This window comes from Chrysemys picta, chromosome 14 (genome assembly GCF_011386835.1).
Source record: "Chrysemys picta bellii isolate R12L10 chromosome 14, ASM1138683v2, whole genome shotgun sequence".
In the NCBI taxonomy this organism is placed as follows: Eukaryota; Metazoa; Chordata; order Testudines; family Emydidae; genus Chrysemys; species Chrysemys picta.
The window spans coordinates 41,915,053-41,942,155 of NC_088804.1; the positions used below are offsets into that span (position 1 = coordinate 41,915,053).

Here is a 27,103-nt window from a genome sequence, read left to right on the forward strand (position 1 = left end):
AGGATCTCTCCTGGCGGGGGCTGGAACGCTGGGCTGCAATGAACAGAGGTTCCTGTGTTGGAATAGGGTGCGCTTTGCAAGGAGCTGCTGTGAACCCCTTCTGGTCTCTCTCTCCTCTGGGGCCGTGCTGCCCAGGGCTCACCCCGTAGCAGAACCAGGTGCTTTTCCCTTCATAGGAATCTCCGTTCGGTTAGTGAGGAATCCTGTTCCCCATCTGTACTGACAGGGAGCAGAGGATTGAGGGTGAGGGCACAATTCGCCCATGCCCCATGCTGGAGCCCAGGTGCTATGGGGTGGGCATCCCTGGTGCCCCAGTGCAGCTGGCCAAGCATCTCCAGGCCTTTCCAGCTGGCTTGACTATAAAGTGGAATTCACCCCAGTTCCCACCTCCCCGCCCCTGTGGGTTCCCTTCCTGTGCCAGGCTAGGGAAAGCGATCCTGGAAACAGCACGTTTCAATCAAATATCTGAGCGCCTCCGTGGGACGAGAGCTCTGCTTGGGAGCCGGAGTGTTCAGTCGTGTCCATGCAATGCCCCCACGTTGGCTGTGACCTGCCCTCTGCCCCCACCATCCCCACGGGTCTGGTTAGCCACCTGTTGTGTCTCGTAATAATCCCGGAGGAGGAGCGCCCTGGAGCCGGACCTGGCTTTGTTTTCTTTAATAGAATCAGAGAATCTCAGGGTTGGAAGGGACCTCAGGAGGTATCTAGTCCAACCTCCTGCTCAAAGCAAGACCAACGTCAACTAAATCATCCCAGCCAGGGCTTTGTCAAGCCTGACCTTAAAAACCTCTAAGGATGGAGATTCCACCACCTCCCTAGGGAACCCATTCCAGTGCTTCACCACCCTCCTAGTGAAACAGTGTTTCCTAATATCCAACCTAGACCTCCCCCACTGCAACTTGAGACCATTACTCATTGTTCTGTCATCTGCTACCACTGAGAACAATCTAGATCCATCCTCTTTGGAACCCCCCTTCAGGTAGCTGAAGGCTGCTATCAAATCCCCCCTCATTCTTCTCTTCTGCAAACTTTCTTTGTACAGCACCCTGCACAACGGTGCCAGGGCTGGGGCCTCCCGGTGCTAGCCCCATCCCAATAAATAATATTAAACTGGCACCTGATTCCGAGACTTGCGCTGGTCCAGGCCGGAGACACAGAGAACAGCCGCTGACCTACTGCCCACTCCGGCTGGCCGGCGCTATGTCAGCGGGCAGTGACTCGGCCCCATCCGGCAGTGGCCAGGATGTGATGTGGCTGAGTGCCAGGGCCGGCTCCAGGCACCAGCGCAGCAAGCAGGTGCTTGGGGCGGCCAAGGGGAAGGGGCGGCACGTCGGGCTGTTTGGGGGCTGTTTGGCAGCAATTCGGCGGCGGGTCCCTCTCGGAGGGAAGCACCTGCTGCCGAATTCCCGCCGAAGAAGAAAGTGGCGCAGTGGAGCTGCCGCCGGAGTGCTGCCATCGCAATTGCGATCGCGGCTTTTTTTTTTTTCCACTGCTTGGGGCGACACAAACCCTGGAGCCGGTCCTGATGAGTGCCCCACGGTACGGGTGGTTGGTTGGGCCGTGCTGTGACCTGGCAGGGTGGCAGGGATGAGGAATACCCAGGGGATCAGCCGTTGGGATAACGCTTCTCCCAGGGATTCTCCCAAGGCAGGCCCACCTGTCGCGCGTCCATGTGAGCCGGAGGAAGACAAAGCACCCGGCTAGCAGGTCCGGGATGCAGTGAGATGCTCTCTAAATCCTCAAACTAGAAATTGCTACAGTCGTATTTCTCGCCCCCACCCTCCGCCACACACAGTGCCCCCGGGCAGACACGGATCTGCACCCCGTGCCCCCAGGCAGGCACAGATCTGCACCCAGTGCCCCCGGGCAGACGCGGATCTGCACCCGGTGCCCCCGGGCAGACGCAGATCTGCACCCGGTGCCCCCAGGCAGACGCGGATCTGCACCCGCTGCCCCCGGGCAGACGCGGATCTGCATGCTGAATAAAGCACTAGTGATGGGCTAGACAATTTCCCAGCTCTGGGCTCCGTTAGAAGGCGTGAGAGGTGGTGAGGAGAGGCAGCCGGGGGCAGCTGAGTGGTGCGGTGATGTGGCCGGATGCAAGGCAAGTGCAGGGAAGGATAAAAACATGCTGGTTTCTGTGCTGTGCAGCTGAGCCCCCAGTCGAACAGCAGCCAGGGGGCTTAAGCTGCAGCTAAGTCTGCTAAGCCGTCAAATTGTGTGTGTCTGTTCAGGAGACTGACACCGGCACAGAGATTTGCGGCAGCAGCTTGATAATCCCAAGAGAAAAGGCTCCAGCCCTGCAGAGTCCCCTCCAATGGCTGAGCTCCGTTCCTACCCGGGACCCCATGGCCTCTGCCTTGTCAGTGGGGCCTGAGCCCTCCACGTCCTGGCTTTGTGCACATCCACGAAGGGTCCCGATCCTGCGTCCATCCTTCCACCCCGGCTCAGAGCCCAGGCCGCAGCCAGGGGCTGGCTGGTGAATGGGAGATCGGTCCCCCTACCAGTCCCCGTCACGATGTCTTCTCGGCTGAAATTGGTGACAGCTGGGCGCAGCTCCCTCATGCCAGAGCACCTACCGGGGGGGCCGGCTGTGCCCAGCACCCCCGGGACTTGCCTGAGGATCCAGATCGCAGCCCTCCAATGTTTGCAGGGTCCCCATCGGCCCCCCACCACTGTGCTGACAGGGCTGCTGGTGGGGCATATGCCCGGGGGAAAGACGACGATACAAGCAGAGAGCAAGGGGGCAGGGAACCCCTTGCCCCTGGAGAGGGTTCACTCGTCTCGGGGAATCCTGTTCTCTCTCCCCCAGCTTCTGGGACTTCCTGGGTCCCTTCTCGGCAGGTCCTGACCCAGGCACGTGGCCCATTTCCATGCGCATGGCTGATCCCACGTTGATTGGGTGGGCCTGAGCAGCCCAGAGGAGCGGGTGCTCCCTCTCTGCCCATGTAATTGCCCCTGGCGCTGCCCGCAAGGGAGAAGAATGAGCGCCCCTTCCGCCCATAACATGGGGTGCTCCCCACCAGCTACCTGACACCCTGGGGTGGCTAGTAACTCAGGGGCGCGGGCCCTGTGTAACGATGCAGTTCTGGTGGGACCCAACTGAGAGAGTCAGTTCAGGACAAATTGCTTCAAGCAGGGCAGTTACAGCCCAAGGCTGGGGGTTTTTCCACCTCTAAGACAAACCAAACCAGCCAGACAGAGACGACTTTGGTCTCACCCCACTGGCTCACCACAAGTCACACAAGCAATTCCCTTAGATGCTCCAGTTTCCCAGTATCCCCACCAGTGCCACTCGTTATGGGGATGAATGGTTATGAAAACCAACGCCCCAGTAAAAGAAAAAAAAAAGGTTCTCTTGATCCCACAGGACCAAGCCCCAGACCAGGTCAATATACAAATCCGATCATACCCACAAATCACGCTGCTGCCAATCCTTTAGAATCTAAAATCCAAAGGTTTATTCATAAAAGGAAAGAGATAAAGATGAGAGCTAGAATTGGTTAAATGGAATCAATTACATACAGTAATGGCAAAGTTCTTGGTTCAGGCTTGTAGCAGTGATGGGATAAACTGCAGGTTCAGATTAAGTCTCTGGAACATCCCCAGCTGGGATGGGTCATCAGTCCTTTGCTCAGAGCTTCAGTTTGTGGCGAAGTCCCTCCAGAGATAAGAAGCAGGACTGAAGACAAGATGGAGATGAGGCATTAGCCTTTTATAGTCTTTTCCAGGTGTAAGAACATCTCTTTGTTCTTACTGTGGAAAATTACAGCAAAATGGAGTCTGGAGTCACATGGGCCAGTCCCTGCATACTTTGCTGAGTTACAAGGCGTATCTGCCTTCTCTCAATGGGTCATTTGTATAGCTGATGGTCCTTAATGGGCCATCAAGCAGGCTAGGCAGAGCTAACACCAACTTGTCTGGGATGTCACCCAGCAGCATAGCATAAGTTTGAAATACAGACAGTATAGAGCCAATATTCATAACTTCAGCTACAAAATCGATACACACATCTAGACAGCAGAATCATAACCAGCCAACCATAACCTTGTCTTAGACACCCCATCTGACCCCCTTTGTACAAGATTTGGTGCCACTACAGGACTTTGGTTGCAACCATGTTCTATATGGTCCCAGATTATGTCAATAACGTCACACCCTGTTCCAGCTTCCAGGGAGGGGTGGCAAAGCTGTCATGGCCGTCGCTTGGAGGAGGTGCTGCCCCACAGAGAACGGCGGGCGTGGCCCCCTCAGTGGGCAGCTCCCTGGCTATCGCTGCATGGGATGAATGGAGTCCGTGGGAGCCAGAGACCGGGGGGGGGAGGGCTGGCTGGGCGAGGCAGCAGGATGAGCCATTGGGACAAATACCCTCCAGTCCCAAGAGTGCCCCCTAGTGCTCCGTACCCAGAGCCACCTGCATACCCCGGGCTTGGTCCTGAGAAGTGAATTGGCCACACACGCAGCTCTCGCTTCCCAGAGTCATTGACAATCGAGTAGCTCATTAGCATCTCATCTGCATTCCCCACACTAACGAGTCCGTGTTCAGGGTGGTTTGAGACGTTTTATTCAGTTTCCTTAAAAGTGCAGGTTTCCGGGATTCTGGAGCTGCTGATGTCCCGGGGTGGCTAGTAACTCGGCCGGGCCTGGGCCCTGCTCTGGCTTCCTGGGAGGGGGATGGCAAAGCCTCCCAGTGTGAAGCCAGCTTGCCCGTCAGAGGGGACATCGGGGCACGGCCCAGCCGCTGCCAAGCCAGCAAGAGGAAGTGGCAGCCTAGAGTTAATCCCTCTCTCGCTGTGAGCTCTGGGGTTCGTTCACGGTGGTTCATACAATCGCTGGGTTTGCTCCTGCGGGAGGGACGGAGCCGAAGGTTTGATTTGGCTCCTGCATTTTACCTACGTTCAAATTGTTTTTAGAACGGCGTTAAAAACAAATGTAGAGCTTGGGATCTGGGGAGGGGAAAAGCCCTCAGTGCAGGTCATTTCCAAGAATTCTGCCGCTCGAAAACTGAGACGTGTTTTAAAAATGGCTATTTGTGTAGACCCTACCAAAACCTACCTTTTCAAGCCTTGCTCCCCCTGCCGTGTTTTCGGCAGCAGTTAAAGAACAAAGCCCCTTGTCAGAGCCATGCCCAGACAGTGCCAAGGGCTGGTTCGGAGCGCTGGGGCTGCAAGCCCTGACCCTGAACAGGGACCGGGTTCATCTTGGTGCCATCCAGGTCTGACACGTGGAGAACCAGTCGCTGCTAGTCTGCTGGGAAGAGGCGGCGGAAAAAAATATGCTTCTCTTTGGACATTACAAAGGGCAGAATAGTGCCTCCTACTGCCCCCGCATCCCCAACCGCCTGGCAGAGCACCCTCAAGTGGTGGTGCTCTCTCTCCATGCCCGGGGGAGTTTGTGGCGCTGGGAGCTAGGAAAACCCTCCCCCGGCTCGTAACGGGGCCATCTTATCCGGAGCGCCAGAGCCCTGGTGCTGTGCAGAACCCTGCCCGCCCCCAGGACAGGGCTGTAGGCCTGAGGGCCCTGCCTTGTGGGTGAAAAGAGGCAGTGGTCTCCCCACTGGGAACAGGGGGCTCCATCTCTGAGCCCACCACGCCAGTTGGCACCAGCTGACAGTCTCCGTGGCAGAGGCTCGGGGCCTGGAGACGGCGCCCCAGCCCTGTGGGCGGGTGGGGGGCACCCTGTGAGGTGAGGAGAGCGGGGAGCTTGCACTGCTATTGCCGGGGCTGCTGGGTGGATCAGGAGAGGCCCTTGGTCTCCAGGGCTGCTGGGCTGGGCCCTGATTCTCCTCTGGCCTCCAGGTGGACAGGAGCGAGATCATCAAGAGCAACCTTCACCCCGTCTTCTCCAAGGTCTTCACGGTGGACTATTACTTTGAGGAAGTGCAGAAGCTGCGGTTCGAGGTGTACGACAGTCACGGGCACTCCAGCCTCGGGACACACGATGACGACTTCCTGGGGGGCATGGAGTGCACCGTGGGCCAGGTACCCGCCCCGGCTGTCCCCTGGGAGCCGCTCCTCTCGCCCGTCCCCAGGGTGTGGCCCAGCAGGGCTGCGGTGTTTCCTGGGGGGGAATCCTGACATTCGACCGTTCACTGCTCCCGGGCGCGGGGCTGCTCCGTTCCTGGCCTGGGAAGGTGGCTCAGGGCGACCTGCAGAAGGGCTTAGCGGTGCCAGGAACGTATTGCCACCATATTTGCACGTTGCAGGATATTGTCATTGCGATCAGCAGCACGCCCTAGGAGTGGGAGTTCTGAGTGCTCCCGGCCGAGGATGCTGACCTCCCAGGGCCGGGGAAGCCCCAGATAGTCTCTAATGGCATTGCCGGTGGGACTGGAAATCCCCAGGGCCGAGAGGAAAGTGGAGGGACGATGCTGTGGGTTAACGTGGCCAGGGCTGGGGAGAACTTGACGTAGCTCTGAGCTCCAGGAGAAGGGAGCGATTTCAGCACTCTCAGGAAATCCCACTGCTTGGCATGTCTGAGCACTGACTGTCTGTAAAGGCCAAGCACTGTCCATGAAACCGCAGCCTGGCACCCCCAGGCCCTCCCCTGCAGCCTGGGAATCGCTGGCGAGCCCTTGCCCGGGCCGGGGAGCTCAGCGTGTGGCACAGGCTTGGCCCAGCGCTGGTTCCGTCTGCAGGGGTTCACTGGCCCCTGTGCTGACGTCCTCCGGGATGACTCGTGTCCCCCGAGTGACTCATGCGCCGTGTCCCCTGAGCCCAGTCACGCTAATGTCTCTCCCGAGACAACTCCCACGGCAACGTGTCTCCTGGGGCCGCTCATGCTCCAGTGCCATCTCCCCTGGGGCCGTGTCTCCCCGCACGGTGTCGCGTGGGCCCATGGGTCCCCTGCCCCCATCCCCAGGGCATCGCGTGGGCCCACAGCTCCCTCCCCCCCGACTCATGCTATCATCTTCCCTTCCAGATCGTGGCCCAGAAGCGGGTGACCAAGCCGCTGTTTCTCAAGTACGGGAAGTACGCCGGCAAGTCCACCATCACGGTGAGTGCGGCCGGCTCTGCACTTCCTAGTGGTCCTGCTGCTCACGCAGCCTGCAGGGAGGGGGGAACGCGTTCGGCTGGGCCTGCTTGGGCCGTTCCCTTTGGAAAAGGACAGGGAGGGGCAGCCCCCAGAGCCGCACCGTGCCCTGCTCTGGCTGCCTCAGTGCCACACGGCTCTGCCAGGAAACCCGCAGGCACATGTACCCGTCTGACGGGCTCTGGAGCCTGGCACTCGGTGGGCAGGAGCTGTCTCTAGAGAGCTGCCCGGTGCTCTGCTCCCCCAGCCCAGAGCTCCTCTTCATATTTCTAACGCTGCTGCCCCCCACCTGCCCCAGAGAGGGGTCCTGCCACGTCCTCTGGAGCTCTGGTATGGCTCACAACCAGCCAGGTCTGTGCCGAAGATCCTGCTGCTGCAGGGGCCGAATTCCCATTGCCCGTCTCCTCCTGCCCCCCAGCCCGTCCCACCCTGCGCAGACTAGCCCTGATCTGCCCCCGCCATCTCCCCAGGCTGGCAGACGTGGCTCAGGGCAGGGCTCAGTCCCCAGAACCCAGGTTCTCATCACTGGTCCCTGGCTACGGGGAATCCACATTCATTCCTCAGAGGCCAGCCCCGCCAGCTGGTGTATGGGCGTTGCTGGGACACCCACTCTGTGCAGCGCGGGAATTGTGCTCTTTGAACGCGATGGAGAACACACTAAAGAGTGGGCTGGGATGGCGGCCCCTGGCCCCTGCTGCTTCTCCGTGCCCTGCCGCCCGGCCTGGCGCCTGGCGTGTGCACAACGGCCTCTCCGTGCCCTGCCGCCCGGCCTGGCGCACGTGCACAACGCCCTCTCCGTGCCCTGCTGCTTGCCCTGCCGCCTGGCGTGGTACACGTGCACAACTGCCTCTCCATGCCCTGCAGCCCGGCCTGGCGCATGTGCACAACGGCCTCTCCGTGCCCTGCCGCCTGGCCTGGCGCGTGTGCACAACGGCCTCTCCGTGCCCTGCTGCCTGGCGTGGCACACACATCGCTGCCAGTACCTCACAGGTGTGCTCTGTGCGTGGTGGCTCCAACAGGCAGACAGGACCGGGCGAGTTTCTCCCCAGAGCTTGTGCCCGGCTGCCTGTCTCTGAGGGCCCCTTGGCGCTCTCCCCTCAGGTGCTGTCAGAGGAGATTTCCGGCAACAACGGCTATGTGGAGCTGGCGTTCCGGGCCAAGAAGCTGGACGACAAGGTACCTCTGCCTGCCGCTGGGGTTGACTGAGACTCCGCTCTGCCTTTGCTGAGACCCCGGTGCCCCCAGCCCCCCGGATGGGGCTGGGTGCAGCCTGGGAATGGCCGCGTGGAGGAGCCAGTGTGGTTATTTGCTGAGAGCTGGGAGCCGTGGCTGCCGACTGGCCCTGGCGCCCCTCTGGCACCTTTCCAATGCTTGGGTGCTACTGGGGGAGGCTGGAGCTGCCCCCGGCAGAGTGCGCGATGGGAGCAGCCAGGCCAGCTCGCCCCTCAGCAGGCTGGTCAGCGGGCCGTGGCCCTGCCCAGCGATGGGACACATGGAGCTCTGTCCCTCCACTGAGCCTGCCCCCTGAGACGGGGGGTTGTGCTGGTGCCACTGTCCCGATCAAGCCCCACCCAGCTGTCCAAAGGGCTCCCCACACCCCCCGGGGTGAAAGAGCTCCCTCTCCCAGCCCCGCTCCCCGGAGCCCCTCGGGAAAGCACGGGCTGGCAGGGATGCGGGGGGGCAGTTCAGCGATAGCCAAGGCCTGGAAGTCATCGGGGCAGGCTGCTGCGGGCACAGCACGAGAGAGGCTGGCCGGGCAGAGGAGGTGCAGTGAGAATGCAGGAGCCAGGCAGGGGCCAGAGCAAGAGTGGGCACACGGCAGGGACGGGGTTGGAGCCCAGCGTGGCCGTGGCAGGGAGCAGGGCCTCGCCGGGCAGGGGTGAGGGAGCCGCCTGCTGCGACAGGCCTGAGCGTGGAGGGTTGGCACAGTGGCCCCTGGATGCTCAGAGCCCCCATCCCGGGCAGGGCTGGTCCGGAGGCTGGTCCCTTCCGCCGGGGAGGACGTGCCCCTTTCTCGGGGGTATCGGGGGAGATGGCCCGGAGGTTGGTCTGCTGCTTTGAGCTGGTCCTGCCCGGAGCGGGAGGGCAGCCCCAGCCGTGGAGCTCACCGTGCCCGTCTGCCCACCCCCCCGGCAGGATCTCTTCAGCAAGTCGGATCCTTTCCTGGAGATCTACCGGATCAACGACGACGGGAGTGAGCAGCTGGTGTACCGCACCGAGGTGGGTCCCCGCCGCGGGCCGAGCCTCCAAGGAGCCGCCCGCTGCCACCCCAGGGGGAAGGGAATGGGGAGACAAGGGTGGGCAGCGACAGGGGTGGGGGTCAAAGGGATGGGAGTGGGTGGAGGAGGGGCTGGCGGGAATGGGGTGATGTGGTGGGCGGAGGAGGGTCTGGCAGGGACAGGAGGGATGAGGGTGGGTGGAGGAGGGGCTGGCGGGAATGGGGTGAGGGGGCGGAGGAGGGGCTGGTGGGGATGGGGTGATGCGGTGGGTGGAGGAGGGTCTGGCGGGAATGGGGTGAGGGGGGCGGAGGAGGGGCTGGTGGGGATGGGGTGATGCGGTGGGCGGAGGAGAGCCTGGCAGGGAGGTTGGATCCCTCGCCCCTGTGCCCCGGCCCCCTGCTCCAGCCCCCAGCCGGGAGGTGCTTGTCACCCCAGACAGCTCCCCCTGCTGGAGAGGACGGGCAGCGGAGGGGGAGAGCGCCATGCCCGGAAAGCTCCCCGCACCTCCGTGCTGCCAAAGGACCCTCCCCCGCCAGCTCCTCTTGCTCCCCAGCAGAGCCGCCCCCCCCCCCGGCAGAGCAGCCCCCCCCCCGGCAGAGCAGGGCCCCGCGGCAGAGCAGGCCCCCCCGGCAGAGCAGGGCCCCCCCCCGCGGCAGAGCAGGGCCCCCCGGAGCTGTAACGGGCTCTGCCTGGGAAGGGAAGAGGGGATGAGTGACGGGCCCCCACTGCTCCCTGTGCTGGCAGCGCACCATGGCAGTGCCTGCTGCTGCTCTGCTCACGCCTCCCTGACGGGGGGGCCTAGGAGGATTAGGCACCTAGCAGAGCTATTACGCTGTCAGGTGCTTTCCGCCCCGCCTGTCGCCTGGGCCCCGCCGTCCCCTTCCTGGCACCAGGGCGGTGGGAGCCTGCGGGGAGGGGAGAGACAGAGGCGAGAGGGGCAGTAGCAGCTTGGATGCCGGTCCAGGGAGTCTCTCCTCTCGGGCATGGCTACCTAGCGCCTCCCCCTGCCGGAGCGGGGTCTAGTGGCTAGAGCACAGGGCTGGGCATGGGATTGCCTGGATCCTGCATGACCCTGGGCAGGGGGCGGGGCCCTCCCCTCTCTGTGCCTCAGTGTCCGCAGGGGTTGGGAGGGGGGCAAGGACCACTCAGGGCTGTTTGCAAAGCCCGTTGGGCCTCTGGCAGATGGAAGCCCAGCGGGCACCCTGCTCATCGCCCAGGGGTGCCCCAAGAGGCCGTATGCAGCACGTTCACGCTGCCCCCTTGTGTTTACAGGTGGTCAAGAACAACCTGAGCCCCGTGTGGGAACCGTTCAAGGTCTCGCTGAACTCGCTGTGCAGCTGCGAGGAGAAGAGGAAGCTGAGGGTGAGGAAGGGAAGGGGGGAAGCCCTGAGTAGACTCCGCCCTCGGGGGAGCTGAAAGGGGCCACCTCACTGAGTCTCCTGCAAGGGGGGGACCAGTCCCGTCACAGTGCAACCTGCCCCCAAGGTCAAAGGCAACCCAGGCACGATGGATCAGAGGAAATGCATCCTGATGCAATATAGGCTTGGCCTGTGGAACTCACTGCCACAGGACACCCATGTCTTTGTGAGTGTAGCCTCTGCAGTGACACTAACACACAGACACATGACCAGGGCCTTCGGTCCTCCTGCTTCAGAGCCTGAACCGGCCCCCAAGAAGGGCAAGTGTCCCCCCCTCCCCCCGTGTGCTTACATAGCTGTCCAGGTGCATTGGGCCCTTCCTCTGAAGTGTCTGTATAGCCCACGGCTGGAGGGAGGACACCATGCTGCACACACAGGCGGTCAGTCAGGCAGCGTATCCACTGCGACGGTCCAGGGTGAGTGGAGGGGGAATGGTGGGGGCTGGGAAAGGCCCCTCCCTAGAGAAGGGGTGACCCTCTGGCTGAGCTGAACTCCTCTCCTTACAGTGTGTGATCTGGGACTACGACTCCCGGGGAAAACACGACTTCATCGGAGAGTTTTACACCACGTTTGAGGAAATGCAAAAAGCAAGTGGGGAGAACAAGGTTTGTTGCGGGGGGGCCCTACGCAGCTGGATCTGGGTGTCCAGGTGGGCCGGCTGCTGGTGACGATGCACGTGAGGTGACTCAGCCGTTCCGTGTGTGTGTGCTGGGTATTCGCCCGAGCTGGTCACATGTTGGGGCAAAACTGTTTCTGTGAAATTGGACGACTTTCAACAATTGTCCCCAAAGTGGTGGCTTCAAATTTTTCCGTTTTTTTTTTTAGGGGGGGGGGAGGGAATCTAGGAAAACTAAAACAAAAATGGGTTGTTTTTGTTTTGTGATCTTTGTTTTTTCTTCTTTTCTCCCCCTTTCTTGACTTTTAAAATGAGAAAAGGCAAAATCCTCAAACTATCAAACCAACCCCCCCAGTTTTCCAGTTTTGAGCTGTTTTGCGCCCAGATTTCCCCTTGTCTGACCAGCTCTGGGGGTCGCTGTTTGCCCGGTGCACAGTCTGGGCGTGTGACTCGCGTGTGCCTGCGGGGATGCGCGGGGGCGCTGCGTGTTGCGGTGCTGGGCGCCTCTGGCTGAGCTCCAGGGCTGCTCGTCCGCAGATCACAGATCTCCGCTGCTCTCTCTGTTGTGCTCCAAGGTCCAGTGGGACTGCATGAACCCAAAGTACAAAATCAAGAAACGAAATTACAAGAACTCAGGCGTGGTCATCTTACTGGATCTGAAGGTGAGCTGGGAGCCGGGCTGAGCCTGCCCTTGGTGTTTCCTGGTGCTCTCATATCAGTGCTTTTGCCCTGTATTGCAGCGCCCTGTGGTGACCCCAGGGGAAGCTGCTCCGTGCCCAGTGGTGACTCAGTGCCCCTCGCCTGTCCTGGCCCCTCGATGCCAGAGGGGCTAGCAGGAGGCAAAAGCGCCTTTGTACTATGGGGAAGGGGGCTGGTTGGACAAGCCTGCAGGACATACTCCTCCTCCGAGGCTGTTTGGTAAAGGAGCAGTGACTAGGTGTCACGGAGTGTGGGGGAGTCAGGGCCCTGCACCCCTCTTCCTGCGATTCACCGGGACTCTCAGCCAGCCAGTAACACAGAAGGTTTATTAGACGACAGGAACACAGTCCCAAGCAGAGCGTGTAGGTACAACCAGAACCCCTCAATCCAGTCCTTCTGGGGGGTTCAGGGAGCTTAGACCCCAGCTTCGGGTTCCCTGCGTTGCACCACCCAGCCCAAACTGAAACTAAAAACTCCTCCAGCAGCTCTCTCCCCTCTCCTTTGTTCAGTGTCCCGGGCAGAAGGTGTCACTTCTCCCAAACCGCTCCTGGCTCAGGTTACAGCTCAGGTAGTTTCCTTCAAGGGAAGTCCCCCATCCCCAATGCAACCCCCCTGCAACATTCCCAGGTCAAATCTGCCCCGCTCCCTGCTTCCGTCCCGGCTCGGTGACACCGACATGTCCCGCTGTATCCATATCCCTTCTCTTGCTGCAGCCTCCTTGGCTCCCAGCGCCCGGCGGGCGGCTGCTGTGTCCCCGTGCGTCTGGCTCCGCTCGTGTCTGTCCTTCCGGGCTACTTGTGCCTGGATCGCTGCCTGGGAGAGGACGGCCGGACGGCCAGCAGAGCTCTGGGCTGTGCTGTCAGGGGCTGGCTAACACGGCTTTTGTTTGGAAGCTCCACAGGGTCTACTCCTTCCTGGATTACATCATGGGCGGATGCCAGATCCACTTCACGGTAAGGGACACTCCCTCCGCGGCAGGGATGGCGGGATGAGCAGCGAGCCCGGAGCAAACCTCGTCCCAGGTCCCAGGACGGACGTGTTTGAACCTCGCACAGGAGCTGATGCTGCTCAGGCCCATCCCGGGGAGCCGATGGGGCAGGAGGCTGGAGATGGGGCGTGCCATGGGGCACTAGTTCTGGAGGCTGCTTGGCGGCCAATGGGACACGTGTTTGGTGGGCCGCTGTCTGGTTCCTGGGGCGTAGAGCGTGAGCTCCCCTCTGCCAGCTGTGGGATCATTAGGCTTCCAGGCCTGCCCATCCCGCACCCTGTGTCAGCACAGGGTCGTTCCACCCATAAGGAAATGAACGGCAAAGTGCACCAACTTGCTGCTCCTCAGCCGTGCCCTGCTGTTAACGGGCCCCCAGCAGGGGCATTTGGAAGGGTTCGTAGCTTCATGCCCAAAGAGAAATATGTGATCCCCCAAGCTCCCGGCCCTGCAGACGCACGGCTCCCGTCTCTCTGCCTCGCTGGGTGTGCCTGGGAGGGACAGCGCAGCGTTACACGACTCACAAGAAAAGCCACGGGGCCAGGTGCACACTGGCTGCAGTCCACAGCAGCCATAAACCCTGATGAATGGGCGAGTGGGGCTGATTTTACAGCTGCTTACCTGGCTGGACTGGGGCAACACAGCCAGAACGTAGCAGTGAACCTGCCCCACGGCGTTTAACTGCTGGCTCAGCGGTCGGCACCGCTCCTGCTTGGCCATAGTCATCCATTAACATCCATCACTGAGATCCCCAGAACTTCAGGGCGTAGTCGCCACAATCAGCCATGCAGGAGGTGAGCTCGAACTGGACGTACCTAGTGCAGCCGGCAGCAGTCCGGAGCCCCTGCTTGGACCCTGGCACAGGTGTCGTTCCTCCCCCCCCCCCGAGATTCAGTTTGCTAGAGGAAGGCGGGACGCAGATGCAATGTTTAACTCTCTGAGTCCAGTAAGGTTCTAAGTGGCGTCTCAAGGGCTACTGACACCTCAGAGCCAGTCATGGTGCAGTTTCCTTTTTCATACTCCAGTCCTGTTCATTAAAACACAACTAGTGAGCGTCTTTCCCCGCAGACTGTAGGGGCCTGGGATGTGCAATAACTGCACATGCACACACAGCTGGGTAGTGGTGCATTTAAACGACCTGCTGCACGTGCAGCTAGCTGAGTTGTGCGTACAACTGCACACGTCAATTAAGCACATGGGTGTGCATAGTTTTTTGCACGTGCAAATGCATATCAGTTCCTAAAAACATCCTCCTTCCTTGGCTTTGCACCTGAGCCTCTGTCACACTCTGGTGCTGGGCATGAGCCAGGCTCCTTCCCTCTGCTCCTTAGCGTTTTGCATTCCCTGCTGTTAGACCTTTGCTGGTACTGTGCACAGATTCCTCATTAAAAATGAAAAAACAACCAGCCTCCAGATTGCATTTTGCAAAAGCATCTTCTCCCCGGAGTGAGTCAGACCTGCAACATGCGGGAAGCAGGCTGCTTGGCTCTGCTCCGCGGCATGAGACAAGCCGAGAGCGGTGGTTGGTCCCGGGAGCAAGGCCTGTCATGTTGTGAGACATCATGTCCCATCACTCCGTGACATGGCTTGAGGGGGAACGGCGGGGCAGAAACGCTGGCTGGCTTAGCCCAGCCCTGCTGGCCACCTGTCCCTTCCAAGCAGCAATGAAAGAAGTTTGCAGGAACTTTTAGAAAATTCCTCCCCAATGCTCCTGACACTTGCTCTGTCACCGGTGCCAACCTCGCATGCAGCATCACCCCCCCCCCCCATTGCAAACTACGGTTCACCCTGGGCTAATGTCCATGAGCGAGGAGGTGCCGGGAGGATGTCACAGAGAGGGGGGATGTTAGCAAAGCCTTTTCCTGCTGGATGCTCCCCGCTACCTGCTTTGTGAGTCCAGGGCTGGTGGGTGGGCTTGGCTGTGTGCCCCTGGGTGGGCAGAGGGTGCTTCCATCAACTCTCTGAGCTCCTTGGTTCTGCAGCTGGCCGGGGCTCCCTGGGAATGTCGGAGAGCCCGAGGAAAGATCTCAACAGACTTTCCTGCAGAATTCTGGGTACTTGCGGCATGTGCCTGGGCTGGCACTGATGTGACAGGAGCCCTTCTGCCGTCCGTGTCGCTGCCTCTCTGGGTGAGCTTGGGCAGCTCCCGTCTCTCCGGGCGGCCAGTTCCCCTGTCTGTACCTGGGGGATAGCAGTGAACCCGGGGCTGGAGACGAAGCGCTCTGAGATCCTGGGCGGGAGGGGCAGAACTACAGCTCGGAACGTATTGCCAATGGCTAATGCCCAAGCCCTCCAGCCAGCTGAGTCCGCTCGCAGTGGCTGACGATGCGTATTAAAAAGCGTGCAGCCAAGGCGTGTCGGGGGCACTTCGGGGCTCCCCACAGCAAAGGGGTGCAGCTGGTTCCCCTTCAAATTGCCTGCCCCTTGCTGGAGGCTGGGCCGAGGCTGACGGCATCAGGGATGCTGATTGCCTTCACAGGGAGCAGGACGGTGGCCAGAGATCCCTGGGGGAGCAGCCAGGTGGGCTGGAAGGGGCGCAGCTCCTTGGACCCCTGCATAGGCCCTTGCCTGGCAGCCTCAGGGTCTATTCAGCGCAGGGTGTGGCTTTGCCGCTCTCGGATACCCAGCCACACCTACAGCTCTGCTGACCGCCTGCCTTCCGCTCCCAGGTGGCTATTGACTTCACAGCGTCGAACGGAGACCCCCGGAACAGCTGCTCCCTCCACTACATCAACCCCTACCAGCCCAACGAGTACCTGAAGGCCCTGGTGGCAGTGGGAGAGATTTGCCAGGACTACGACAGGTGAGACAGCCCTGGGCTCTGTCTGTGCCTGGCCCATCTGGCTAACCCGAACCCTGGACACACACACACACACACACACACACATGGCCAGCTGCGTCTGGGCCGGCTCTTCCTCTCTGGGTTTTTGTAGGCTCTGTCACACAGAAATGACAACGTCCCAGACACCCCCCTGCTGCCCCAGCGAGAAGTGCCCCAGCTTGGCCCACTCCCCCAGCTGCCAAGCCCTTCCACTGCTGGGAGCTCGCTGGGATGGGCCCCTCCCAGTGCGGGGGAGGCCAGGTGATACACTGAGTGCTCCCCAGGCACCCCCATGCCAGGTGGGGCCGGGCCTGGCAGGAGTCCCTGCAGCTTACCATGGTATGGTCCGTTCCGGGGGGCTTCTGGGGCAGAGGGGTCTGTTGCAGACACCGAGCGGGGAGGGGCCGGGGTTGCCGGCTGGAGGGTCTGCGTCAGGGTTCATTGTGCCCTGTCTGGGCCCCTCACTCCCTGGGGATCCCTTTATGGGGGTGGGGGCGCTTTGGGTGCTGGGGCACTGGAGCAGGTGGGAGCTTCTGACATCTGCTTCCTTCCAGCGATAAGAAATTCTCCGCCTTAGGGTTTGGTGCAAGGATCCCACCCAAGTACGAGGTAAGACCCCTGCAGGGTAAGAAACAGGACGGGGGGGGTTGAGGAGCAGCATGGTGGGGGACGGGATGGCTACGGGGCTGAGGAGTCGGGGTAAGGGGGCTGAGGAGTGGGGATAAGGGAGGTTACGGGGGCTGAGGAGTGTAGGGCGGAGGAGGCTACAGGGAGTGAGATGCAGGAGAGGCTATGGGGGGCTGAGCAGCGGGGATAGGGGAGACTCCTGTCTAGGGCGGTGATGTTGGCAGGCCAGGCTGGGCAGCTCCCGCTTGCCTCAGCTGCTCCCAGCTCACCTGCCTTGATTCCCCCTGTTCAGGGCATGGAGGGTTTTGGATGGATTCAGTTGGGCAGGCCTCCCTCTCGCTGGTGCTGCCGAGTGGGCTCCGTCCCGGGGAGCAGCGCGCAGGCCTGACACGACACGTCCCGTCGACGGCACCTGCCATCTCTATAGAGCAGAGCAGACAAAGGCCCCCAGTGAAATGACAGGATTAAATGTGGTCTCCAGAGCACGTGTCGGGGCGGGCTGAGGCCGAGCGGTGCGAGGGCTTCACACGAGGAGGCAGGAACAGCCCCTGCGTTGTTTGCCCTTTAGCCAGAGTCCAGCCAGGGGAGGCGAGAGGCAGGGCTAGAGACGTGTCCTCACTGCACACAAAGGGGCAGTGGGGGGGTCATGAGGGGCCGGGAGCCCCCCCAGATTCATTCTCTGCTGTCTGGTAGGTTTCCCATGATTTCGCCATCAACTTCAATCCGGACGATGACGAGTGTGAAGGTAAGAGGCTGGCAGCGGAGTGAGAGCCAGCCCACGTCGCACCGTGCCCCCGGGGGGCAGCCAGGCCTCGCCCCGTCTAGCCCTTGTGTGTGGAGGGGGCTGCGGGCCGGTGTGCTGCTGCCCTCGACGGCCCTGTTCCCACCCCCTCTCTCCCTGCTGAGCACGGACGCTTCCCCTCCTGCCTCTGCGCGGGAAATGGACCATGTTCCAACCCGGGGGCCTCGTCCCGAGGCTGCCCCGGCCTCGCTCCCTGACCGCTGTCAGCGCCCCCACGAGGAATGGCTGCAGCCCGTCTGCTGGGCATGTGGGTGGAGCCGGGCAGTGGGGCCTGGCCCTGCCTCATTCGTGTCCTCACTGGGGATGGGCAGGGAGAGGTTAGCAGCCCTGGGCCGGGCGGCTCCTCACCCGGTTTGATGTCCCCCGCTAGGAATTCAGGGCGTGGTGGAATCCTACCAGAACTGCCTGCCGAAAATCCAGCTCTACGGCCCCACCAACGTGTCCCCCATCATCTCCAAGGTGGCCAGGGTGGCGGCGGCGGAGGAGAGAACGAAGGAGGCCTCTGTGAGTACCTGCCCTGTTCCTACGGCGCTGCCTGCACCGCAGGCCGAGGGGCCTGGGATCTCCGGCGCTTGCTTCTGCCTGGATGTAGACTGTCCAGCTGTGCTGTGTAGCCTCTGCCACGTGGCTCTGTGAGGGCACAGTCCTGAGCTGGGCACAGAGTGCCAGCTGTGCCCATAGCGTGTGGGGTTTGCAACGTGAGGGACCTGGCTGAGACCCTCCTAACTCCTTTCACATGTGATCTCTCCAGGGTTTGAGTCCCGCGGCGAGAGGCTGCTACCGTGGCGCTTAGGGTAACATTGTCAAAGCGACTACGGCCCAGTGACTCAGAGAGGGTCCGATGCCAGCTTGGCAAATGGGACGTTGGCTCCTAAGACAGCGGGGCACTTTTCAAAAGTTCTTCATCTGCCCCCTGGGGTTGTATCGCTCCCGGGGCGCTGGGAGGCTGAGTTCACCCTGCACCCCTCAGCAGGAAGGGCACAGCTGTGGCGGATGCTGCGTCTGCTCCTCGGAGAGCCTGCGGCAGTGCAAGCACCAGGCGGGAGCAGGAGTTAGTGGCGGGGAGGAGGGGGTGCACCGAGCAGAGATGGGCTGAAAGAACATGAACCTTCAGCTGAGAGCTTCCTCAGTGAGACATTCCAGGCTGTGGGGAAGGCCCATCACTCGGGACTCAGGCCTAGCAGGGAGAGGCCAGTCCTGCCCAGCATGGCTCGGCACTGCTACTGTCAGCCCCGTGGCTGCTGGCTGGGCATCAGGGCTAGCCCCTGGCCATCGAAGGAACGCCAGCTCCTACCTCAGCTGCACGTGCCAGGAACGTTTAACATGGCAGCACGCGCCCAGTCCTCACACGCAGGGCGTCTGCCTGAACAGACATTTGCGGCCCATTCCACAGCACAGCCGGCGCGCTCGGCCCTGGTGGACCTGGAGCACGTCACAGAAGCCAAGTGCTTATTAGACGATCCCGAGTTCCAGGGGCGCCTCAGAACAGGCCTCCTCTCCCCTCTGCTCATGCAGTGTCCTCCTGTCCTCCAGCAACATTCGATCAGCTGTGAATAAATAGCCAAACCCTCCGGGGCCTGTGTTGTTTCTGGCGGGTCAGGGTGGCGTCACTGGGCCAGGCCAGCCGAGTAAGAAAAGGCCAGAGGTTGCACAGAGCTCTTGGGGGGGTAGTGGAGTGACAGGGATTCACGGACCAGATTCCTGGCTCCGGAGATGCGGTGCCAGGGTCCAGTGGGGCCAGTTATCCCAGTCCCCACGCAACACCCCGCTCACCTGGCACTTGGCCTCGGGGCGTCTGCCATGGACTGGCTCTGTGTGCGTGTGTGCACTGGGCAGGGCGGGCGGGGGCCTTTCATTAAAATCCCGTCAATTATTTACACCCGCGGACGTGGAACGTTTTAGGAAAATATCATTTTCTTCTGGGACCTGCCCGGCTATTTGCTCACTGAATCATTTACAACGCCGGCTGAGCCTATCAATTAATGACGGCAGCTAATGCATCGTCCTCAGCCTGTGCGCTGACCCCACTCTGTGTCTGGGGTGCTGGGGGAGTCGGGGCCCAGCGGCCGTAAGACGGGGCTAGAAGAGGAGCAAGGAATCGGTCACCGACTGGGACAGGGGTCTCCCGAGTGGGATGGCTGGGGGGGGCGCTAGCCCCGCTCTGCCCAGTAACCCATAGCCGCTCTCCCGCCTTTGCCCCACAGCAATACTACATCCTGCTGATCCTGACGGACGGGGTGGTGACCGACATGGCAGACACGCGGGAGGCCATCGTGCGGGCCTCCTACCTCCCCATGTCCATCATCATCGTAGGGGTGGGCAACGCGGACTTCACCGACATGCAGATCCTGGACGGGGACGACGGGGTCCTGCGCTCCCCGAAGGGGGAGCCCGTCCTCCGGGACATTGTGCAGTTCGTCCCCTTCAGAGAGTTCAAGAACGTGAGTCAGCCCCCGAGGCCCCTGCCGTAATGACCGCATGGCTGCGACCACCACACGTGTCTGTGGCGTGCCCGTCACCGTGGCATCAGGGAGGATGGTTTAGTGGGTAGAGCACAGGGCTGGGACTTGGGTGACTTGGAGTCACATCCTGGCTTTGGCACAGACTCCATCTCTGGCTATGGGCGAGTCCCTTTGTGGCTCCGTGCCTCAGTTTCCCCATCACCAGGGCTGGTGGCACTGCCACCCCTCCCAAGGTGCCGTGAGGGTAAGTCAAGGGGCGGCGCTCAGTGATGAGGGCTGTGGGATACCTGGAGAGATGCACTTTGGAGGGCTAGGAAGGGCACTGGCAGTATCCTCCTCAAAACCAGAGAGGCTCAGGCCTCTCCCGCCTGCCCTGGCACCGCGGGGCTCCCAGGGGAGGGTGGCCTGGTGCCATCCTGCTCTGCTGACCCTCTCAAGGGCTACAGGGGCAGGATTCAGGGGGTGTGCTGTTGGTGAAGGCAGCTCACAAGGGCTCTTCTCCTCACACCCCCTTTGGTCTCCATGGGCCCCGTCACAGTCTGGCTGCCCTCTCTCCCTGTTCAGTAAAACCATGTCCTTGCTCTGTGCCTCGAAGGAAACTCTCCTGCCTCTGCGGCTCACAGGGGGCTGAAGGGGGCGTCCCTGCCTTTACCCCACTGGTACCTGTAAGCCAAGGGGCTCCAGACACCCGCTTTGCTCTCTGGTCTCCAGGCTGAAACACGTGGTGAGACAAGGTGGGTGAGGGGCCAGCTTGTGTTGGTGAGAGAGACCAGCTTCCGAGTTACACGGAGCTCCTTGTCAGCGCGGGGAAAGGTACTCAGAGCGCCCACTTGTCCTCACGCTCAGCAACACAGCTGCACCAGTGCAGTGCTTACACTGTGTGACGAACTGGGACTGTTCCTAATGTGGTCTTTGAATGCTGAGTGTTGGCTGGGAAGGCAGGGGAGGTTGGCTAGGATGGTCTGCATTGGGGGATGGGAGACTGGCCTTGAGGGAAGACACCGGAGCATGTAAGGTGAGAACCCAGGAAAGGGTTAGAGGCCAGGTGACACCTTTGCCCAGGAAACTGAACAAAGGCTGTGGGAGGGGTCGCTGAAGGGAGAGTTGCAGGAGCTGGCTGGTGATATGGCTGGGAGGCAGACGGGGCTCTGACCTCCCAAGGGGGCTGGGGTGCCCTGGGACCCCGAGATGGACCTAACTGAGGGGGCCCTGTTGTCTGTGCCTGCAAGACCTGTCTTGGACTGTGTTCCTGTCATCTAAATAAACCTTCTGCTTTACTGGCTGGCTGAGAGTCATGGTGAATCGCAGGAAGCCGGGGGTGCAGGGCCTTGTGTCCCCCCACACTCTGTGACACACTGATGGCAGAGGGTCTCCGGTCGGCTTACTTACTCCACCAGCGAGAGGCAGTACCTGTGTTGGCGAAGCCATTAGTGCTGTCTGCACTGGGGGATTTTTCACATCCCCGAGTGACCTAGTTCTCCCGATATAGGTCTGTAGTGTAGCCGTGGTGTGTCCCGGCTAAATACAAGATCAAACCGATAGTTTAGAATAAGCAGTTAGCACATATTCTAAGGGCTCATTCAAGGTGAAGGGGCTAAGGGACAGTCACAGGACAGAAAGCGGGGTTAGTGTTGTAATAAGCCAGTGTCTTTGTGAAGACCGTGATTGTAGTGTCCAGCAGAGATCTGAATGTAAGCGCTGTGCGGGTTTCCGTTGGGGCTGACGACGGAGAGGTCACATGCAGCGTGATCACTTTGTGAGCTGTGTTCACCCGCAGGCGATGGGATGGTTTTGTCTTTTATCGTTGTCCTGTGTGCGTTCGTTCCAGAGTGTAGCAATTGTCTGGTTTCACCCACACAGGGTGTGTCTACACTGCAGTTAGATCCCAACTGCTGACTCAGGCTCCGGTAAGAGGCTCTTTAATTGCAGTGTAGATGTTCGGTTCTGGGACCCTCCCTCCTGCCAGGGTCCTAGAGCTCGAGCGCCAGTCTGAGCCCAAATGTCTACATGGCATTTAAAAGGCCACAGGGGGTGTGTCTGGGTGGAGCTCTGTGTCGGGGACGCGGGCACTGTGTGTAGCACAGGGGGGGTGTCTGGGTGGAGCTCTGTGTCGGGGACGCGGGCGCTGTGTGTAGCACGGGGGTGTGTGTCTCAGTCAGGCTCTGTGTCGGGGACGCGGGCGCTGTGTGTAGCATGGGGGTGTGTGTCTGGGTGGGGCTCTGTGTCGGGGATGCGGGCGCTGTGTGTAGCACAGGGGGGGTGTCTCAGTCAGGCTCTGTGTCGGGGACGGGGGTGCTGTGTGTAGCACGGGGGGGGGGTCTCAGTCAGGCTCTGTGTCGGGGACGGGGGCGCTGTGTGTAGCACAGGGGGGGTGTCTGGGTGGGGCTCTGTGTTGGGGACGTGGGCGCAGTGTGTAACACAGGGGTGTGTGTCTCAGTCACGCTCTGTGTCGGGGACGGGGGCGCTGTGTGTAGCACAGGGGGGGTGTCTGGGTGGGGCTCTGTGTCGGGGACGGGGGCGCTGTGTGTAGCACGGGAGTGTGTCTGGGTGGGGCTCCGTGTCGGGGACGCGGGCGCTGTGTGTAGTACAGGGGTGTGTGTCTCAGTCATGCTCTGTGTCGGGGACGGGGGCGCTGTGTGTAGCACAGGGGTGTGTCTGGGTGGGGCTCTGTGTTGGGGACGGGGGTGCTGTGTGTAGCACGGGGGGGGTGTCTCAGTCAGGCTCTGTGTTGGGGACGGGGGCGCTGTGTGTAGCACGGGGGTGTGTCTGGGTGGGGCTCTGTGTCGGGGACGGGGGCGCTGTGTGTAGCACAGGGGTGTGTGTCTCAGTCATGCTCTGTGTCGGGGATGGGGGCGCTGTGTGTAGCACAGGGGTGTGTGTCTCAGTCATGCTCTGTGTTGGGGACGCAGGCGCTGTGTGTAGCACGGGAGTGTGTCTGGGTGGGGCTCTGTGTTGGGGACGGGGGCGCTGTGTGTAGCACAGGGGTGTGTGTCTCAGTCATGCTCTGTGTCGGGGACGCGGGCGCTGTGTGTAGCACAGGGGTGTGTGTCTCAGTCATGCTCTGTGTCGGGGATGGGGGCGCTGTGTGTAGCACAGGGGTGTGTGTCTCAGTCACGCTCTGTGTCGGGGACGCGGGTGCTGTGTGTAGCTCAGGGGTGTGTGTCTCAGTCAGGCTCTGTGTCGGGGACGCGGGTGCTGTGTGTAGCACAAGGGGGGGGTGTCTCAGTCAGGCTCTGTGTTGGGGACGGGGGCGCTGTGTGTAGCACGGGGGTGTGTCTGGGTGGGGCTCTGTGTCGGGGACGCGGGCGCTGTGTGTAGCACGGGAGTGTGTCTGGGTGGGGCTCTGTGTTGGGGACGCGGGCGCTGTGTGTAGCTCGGGGGTGTGTGTCTCAGTCAGGCTCTGTGTTGGGGACGGGGGCGCTGTGTGTAGCACGGGAGTGTGTCTGGGTGGGGCTCTGTGTTGGGGACGCTGGCGCTGTGTGTAGCACGGGGGGGTGGCCGGGTGCTTTGCTGGCGACGCTGCCCTGAGTTTTCCTGCACATGGAAGGTGGCAGTGAGCAAGATGCCCCACCAGGGAGCCCTGGCCTACGTCTCTGCCTGTGTCAATGCTCTTCCCCAGAGCTGCCGGGCCAGGGTCTCCAGCCGCACTAGCCAAATATCTCAGCAGCTGGACTCCCCAAGGGGCAGAGACGCAGTGTATGGATTTCTCTGGCTCCATGCTGGAATCTCTCTTGATCAAGCTGAGCTGACGCTGGGTGTGCAGGCGAAGCCACAGATGGAGGGAACGATTCCTCTGGGTCCTTCATGGTCAGCGCAGCTGCATCTCCTGCGATGGAATTTGAGGGGGGAGGGGGAAATCTATAGTTTGCATTTCTGGCCCCTCTTGAGATCTGAGTTGCTTGGGCACTTCAAGGGCTAATTGATCCTGATTGTCAGTAATTGAAGCTCCTGGAGACTTACGGTCTTTTCCCTTAGCCATGGCGATACCTAGAGCCACTGGGCAGGATTAACTCTTCAGATGCTGTTGCGGGAAGCACTGGGAAATGACAGAGCCCATGCATGGACAAGGGGGCAGTGAGGGGAGGGGAGGCTGTGCTGAGGAGCGGCTGGCTGGAGAGCGGCTGGGAGAGGCCCAGAACCAACGGCTGCCCTTTGTCTTGCAGGCCTCGCCCACGGCTCTGGCGAAGTGCGTGCTGGCCGAGGTGCCGAAGCAGGTGGTGGAGTATTACAGCTACAAGGCCCTGCCGCCCCGGTGTCTCAAAGCCGATTCGCCCAACTCCACCCTCAACTCGCCCCAGTGAGGGACCGCCCCCCTCTGGCGCCCCTGCCCCGCCGTCGTCCCTCAGCCCGTTCCACGATGGACAAAGAAATAAAAGGCAAAGGAGAGCAAGAGTGTGTCGCTGTCTGAATCGTACAGGCTCCCCCCCGCAGCGAGCGCGGGGCCCCAGGCAGCCTCCCCCACCGCCCACACGCCACGCTGCACCCCCTGCCTCCCCCGGCCCTCTGAAGGACCCAGCCAGTGAGCTGAGCCAGCAATGCAAAGGCACATGGGAAGCGGGGCGGGGCGGGCATGCCTTGCTGGTTTCTCACTCGGGACGGGTCCCTGCTCAGTTTGACAATGAGCGGCCGGCTTCTGGGCGTGATGCAGTGACCTGGCCTTGGGTGCAGAGAGGTGGGTGTTTGCAGTGTGATGGAATCAGGCAGGCAAGGGGAGAGAGCGTTGCAGTGGCTGGTTAGCCAGCAGAGAGCAAGCGAGGGGCTGGCTGGACCAGGGGGATGGTGATGGGGACCAGAGCCCGCTGCTGGGCCCAGCAGTACTAGGAATGGGATAGGGAACCGTTCAGCCTGGCTCGCGGGTTTCAGTGGCTGACAGCTCTTGGGTGAGTGACCCATTTGTGCAGTGAGTTTGCTGGGTCTCGGGCATCCCCAGCACCTAGTGCTTAAAGTGCTGGCTCAGTTCTGGAAATAAAATTTCTAAGTGAGCTGGGAGACTCCCTCTGACTGGCTGCTTCTCCCCCTTCCCCGCCTCCGGGGGAAGAGCAGCCAATCAGATCTGCTGCAGGGAATACACACCTATGCACACGATGTAGAGTCCCCTTTGTCCGCTCCCACGCTGCATGATTTCCCATCTTCTGCCCAGAATGCAGCTGGCAGCCCCAACCCTGGACCAGCAGCCTCCCTGGCTGGGGATCATGTCAGCATCCCCCAGGGGTAGCCCCTGCTGCCTGTCAAAGAAGCCTGGAGAGCAACCTGACCATCCTTTGCAATGGGTCTGGAGTGACCTCTTACCTGGATGGCTTGTGCCCAGCACAGCAGACGTGCCAGGGGCCCCAGTGCATTGGGCTGAGGCCAGGTGAGAACTCCCAAGGTGGCGTGAGCAGCCCCCATAACATGGCGCGTGGGAGCTGACAGCGGTTCTGCTGCTGCCGCTGTCTGCCACTCTCACCTGAGACTGTACAGAGTGGGGCCCATGTCCTGCCCCCCGCACTGCGCTGAGCCTGGGAGCAGCTGGTTGCTGGCCATTTCCCAGCCACCCTTTGCATAGCATAGCTGAGTATTTTAATCAACCACAAAAATAACCAGGAAAATATATTAACCCCCATCTTGATTGGCAGAGTCTGATCTGCTAGGAGCCCCTCCCAGCTCCGACAGCAGAGCAATCTTATGGCATGGGGGGAGACAGCAAACAGGAAGCTCGGTCCGACCCAAGGGACGGGCGCTTTGCTGGCATTGCCTCCAGCCTGTGCAGTGAAGCGGTGACATAGGCGTGGCTAGGCCAAAGCTGCCAGTGAAAGGGATCCCCGACCGCTCAGTGTTGCCACTCTCGTCCATTTCACTTCCCTGTCAAGTGCATGATGCTCATTCACATTGCCAGTGGAGGCGTTGTTTCCAGCTGTGCATATTTCTCCATGTACCGTGTGCTTGTCTGTCACGTAGCGTCTGCATGACGAATCTCGTGTTCTTGCTGTATGGGAGGAATGAGCCAATAAAGGCAATGTTATATTTCCCCCTGTCTTGGTACATTTTATTGACAGCTGCCTGAGCAGAGCAGAGGTCCCCCTACTGGGGAGTCCTCTGTGCCCCCCTCGGTGCACCAAGTTACGCAGCGCTGCCTGACCCTCGTGGTGATCAGCTCCTCCCCTGAAGTATGATGACTGATGGCCCTTTCCATTTGTAGCCTCATTGATGTCTCAGCAGATGCGCCACTTGGTGATGATACTCTCTTACAAAATACCTGGGAAATTCCCACCTACAAACCGTTGTTACCTTACAGGTCAAGTTGCCAGATGGCATACTCCACAATGCGAATGGCAAGCTCATGTACCAACCTTTAAGTGGAACCCGGTAGTCTGGTAGCCCTCCTAGGTACAAGTTGCTTCATGCGTTATGATTATGTTATCTATTAAATGGATTAAAAACTGGCTAACTGATAGATCTCAAAATGCGCTATTAATAATGAATTAGCTGGTGTGTTTCTTGTGGGCAGCCCCTGAGATTGGTACTCAGTCTAATGCTATTCTATAATTTTATCAGTGACTTGGGAGAAAATATAGAATTGTTGATAAAGTTAACGGACTCTACAAAGATTGGTGGAGAGGTACATAATGATGAGGACACATGGCAATCTGGGTGGCTTGGTTAAGATGGGCATAATAAAACACCATAGATTTAACACAGCTAAATGCTGGGGTATATATCTAGGAACAAAGCACGCAGGTCACGTTTATAGGATGCAGAACTGTACTGGGGGAAGCAGTGACTGACAAAGATTTAGCAGTCATGGAGGAAAACAACTGCACACGTGCTCCCAGTGTGATGCGGTGGCTAAAAGGGCGATGGCGGTTTCTGGAGATACACTTTATCTCTGGACATGGAATATAGGTTATAGTAAATAGTAATACTGTCTACGGAACGGATGAGCTCTTTACTGAAACACCATGTCCAGCTCAGGTGTCCACACTTTTAAAAGGCTGTTGAAAAATTAGTGCTCAGCGAAGAGCTCCATGAAGGAGATGCACCTTCCCATGAGAGACTAAAGGAGCTCCAGCTGTTAGCTATCAAGGAAAAGGTTAAGTGGTGACTTGGCCACAGTCCATAAGCACCCACGCACGGAGAAGGCATCTGAAAGCAGAGGGCTCTTTCCTCTAGCAGATCAAGGCAGAACAAGATTCAATGGCTGGGAGGTGAAGTCGGCAAAGTTCAGCCTAGAAATAAGATGCACATTTTGAAAGTGAAGGGAATTCACCCTTGGAGCTGCCGGCAGAGTCTCCATCTCTTGGACTCTTTAAATCAAGGCTGGACGTTTTTCTAAACCGCATGGTGCAGCCCGACCACCGATTAGGATGCAGGAGTGAGCGGGTGGGACTGGCTGGCCTGGCTTATAGAGGAGTCAGACGAGATGCTCTTAATGGTCCCCTCTGG

General features: G+C 60.4%; 1 protein-coding gene across 1 annotated transcript in view; it reads left to right on the forward strand.

Annotated features, from left to right (window-relative positions):
• The window catches only part of CPNE7 (copine 7), a 40,855-nt gene extending 16,784 nt beyond the window's left edge, over nucleotides 1-24,071 (forward strand). Inside the window, exons 3-16 of the mRNA XM_008173599.4 lie at nucleotides 5,799-5,981; nucleotides 6,922-6,996; nucleotides 8,134-8,208; nucleotides 9,169-9,252; nucleotides 10,524-10,613; nucleotides 11,176-11,274; nucleotides 11,861-11,947; nucleotides 12,878-12,937; nucleotides 15,639-15,772; nucleotides 16,345-16,399; nucleotides 17,111-17,162; nucleotides 17,590-17,723; nucleotides 19,424-19,660; nucleotides 23,845-24,071. Of these exons, the coding sequence (XP_008171821.1) occupies nucleotides 5,799-5,981; nucleotides 6,922-6,996; nucleotides 8,134-8,208; nucleotides 9,169-9,252; nucleotides 10,524-10,613; nucleotides 11,176-11,274; nucleotides 11,861-11,947; nucleotides 12,878-12,937; nucleotides 15,639-15,772; nucleotides 16,345-16,399; nucleotides 17,111-17,162; nucleotides 17,590-17,723; nucleotides 19,424-19,660; nucleotides 23,845-23,982 (1,503 nt within the window). The 3' untranslated portion in view covers nucleotides 23,983-24,071. The remainder of the gene's footprint in view (nucleotides 1-5,798; nucleotides 5,982-6,921; nucleotides 6,997-8,133; nucleotides 8,209-9,168; nucleotides 9,253-10,523; nucleotides 10,614-11,175; nucleotides 11,275-11,860; nucleotides 11,948-12,877; nucleotides 12,938-15,638; nucleotides 15,773-16,344; nucleotides 16,400-17,110; nucleotides 17,163-17,589; nucleotides 17,724-19,423; nucleotides 19,661-23,844) is intronic.
• The last annotated feature ends 3,032 nt before the right edge of the window (nucleotides 24,072-27,103 follow it).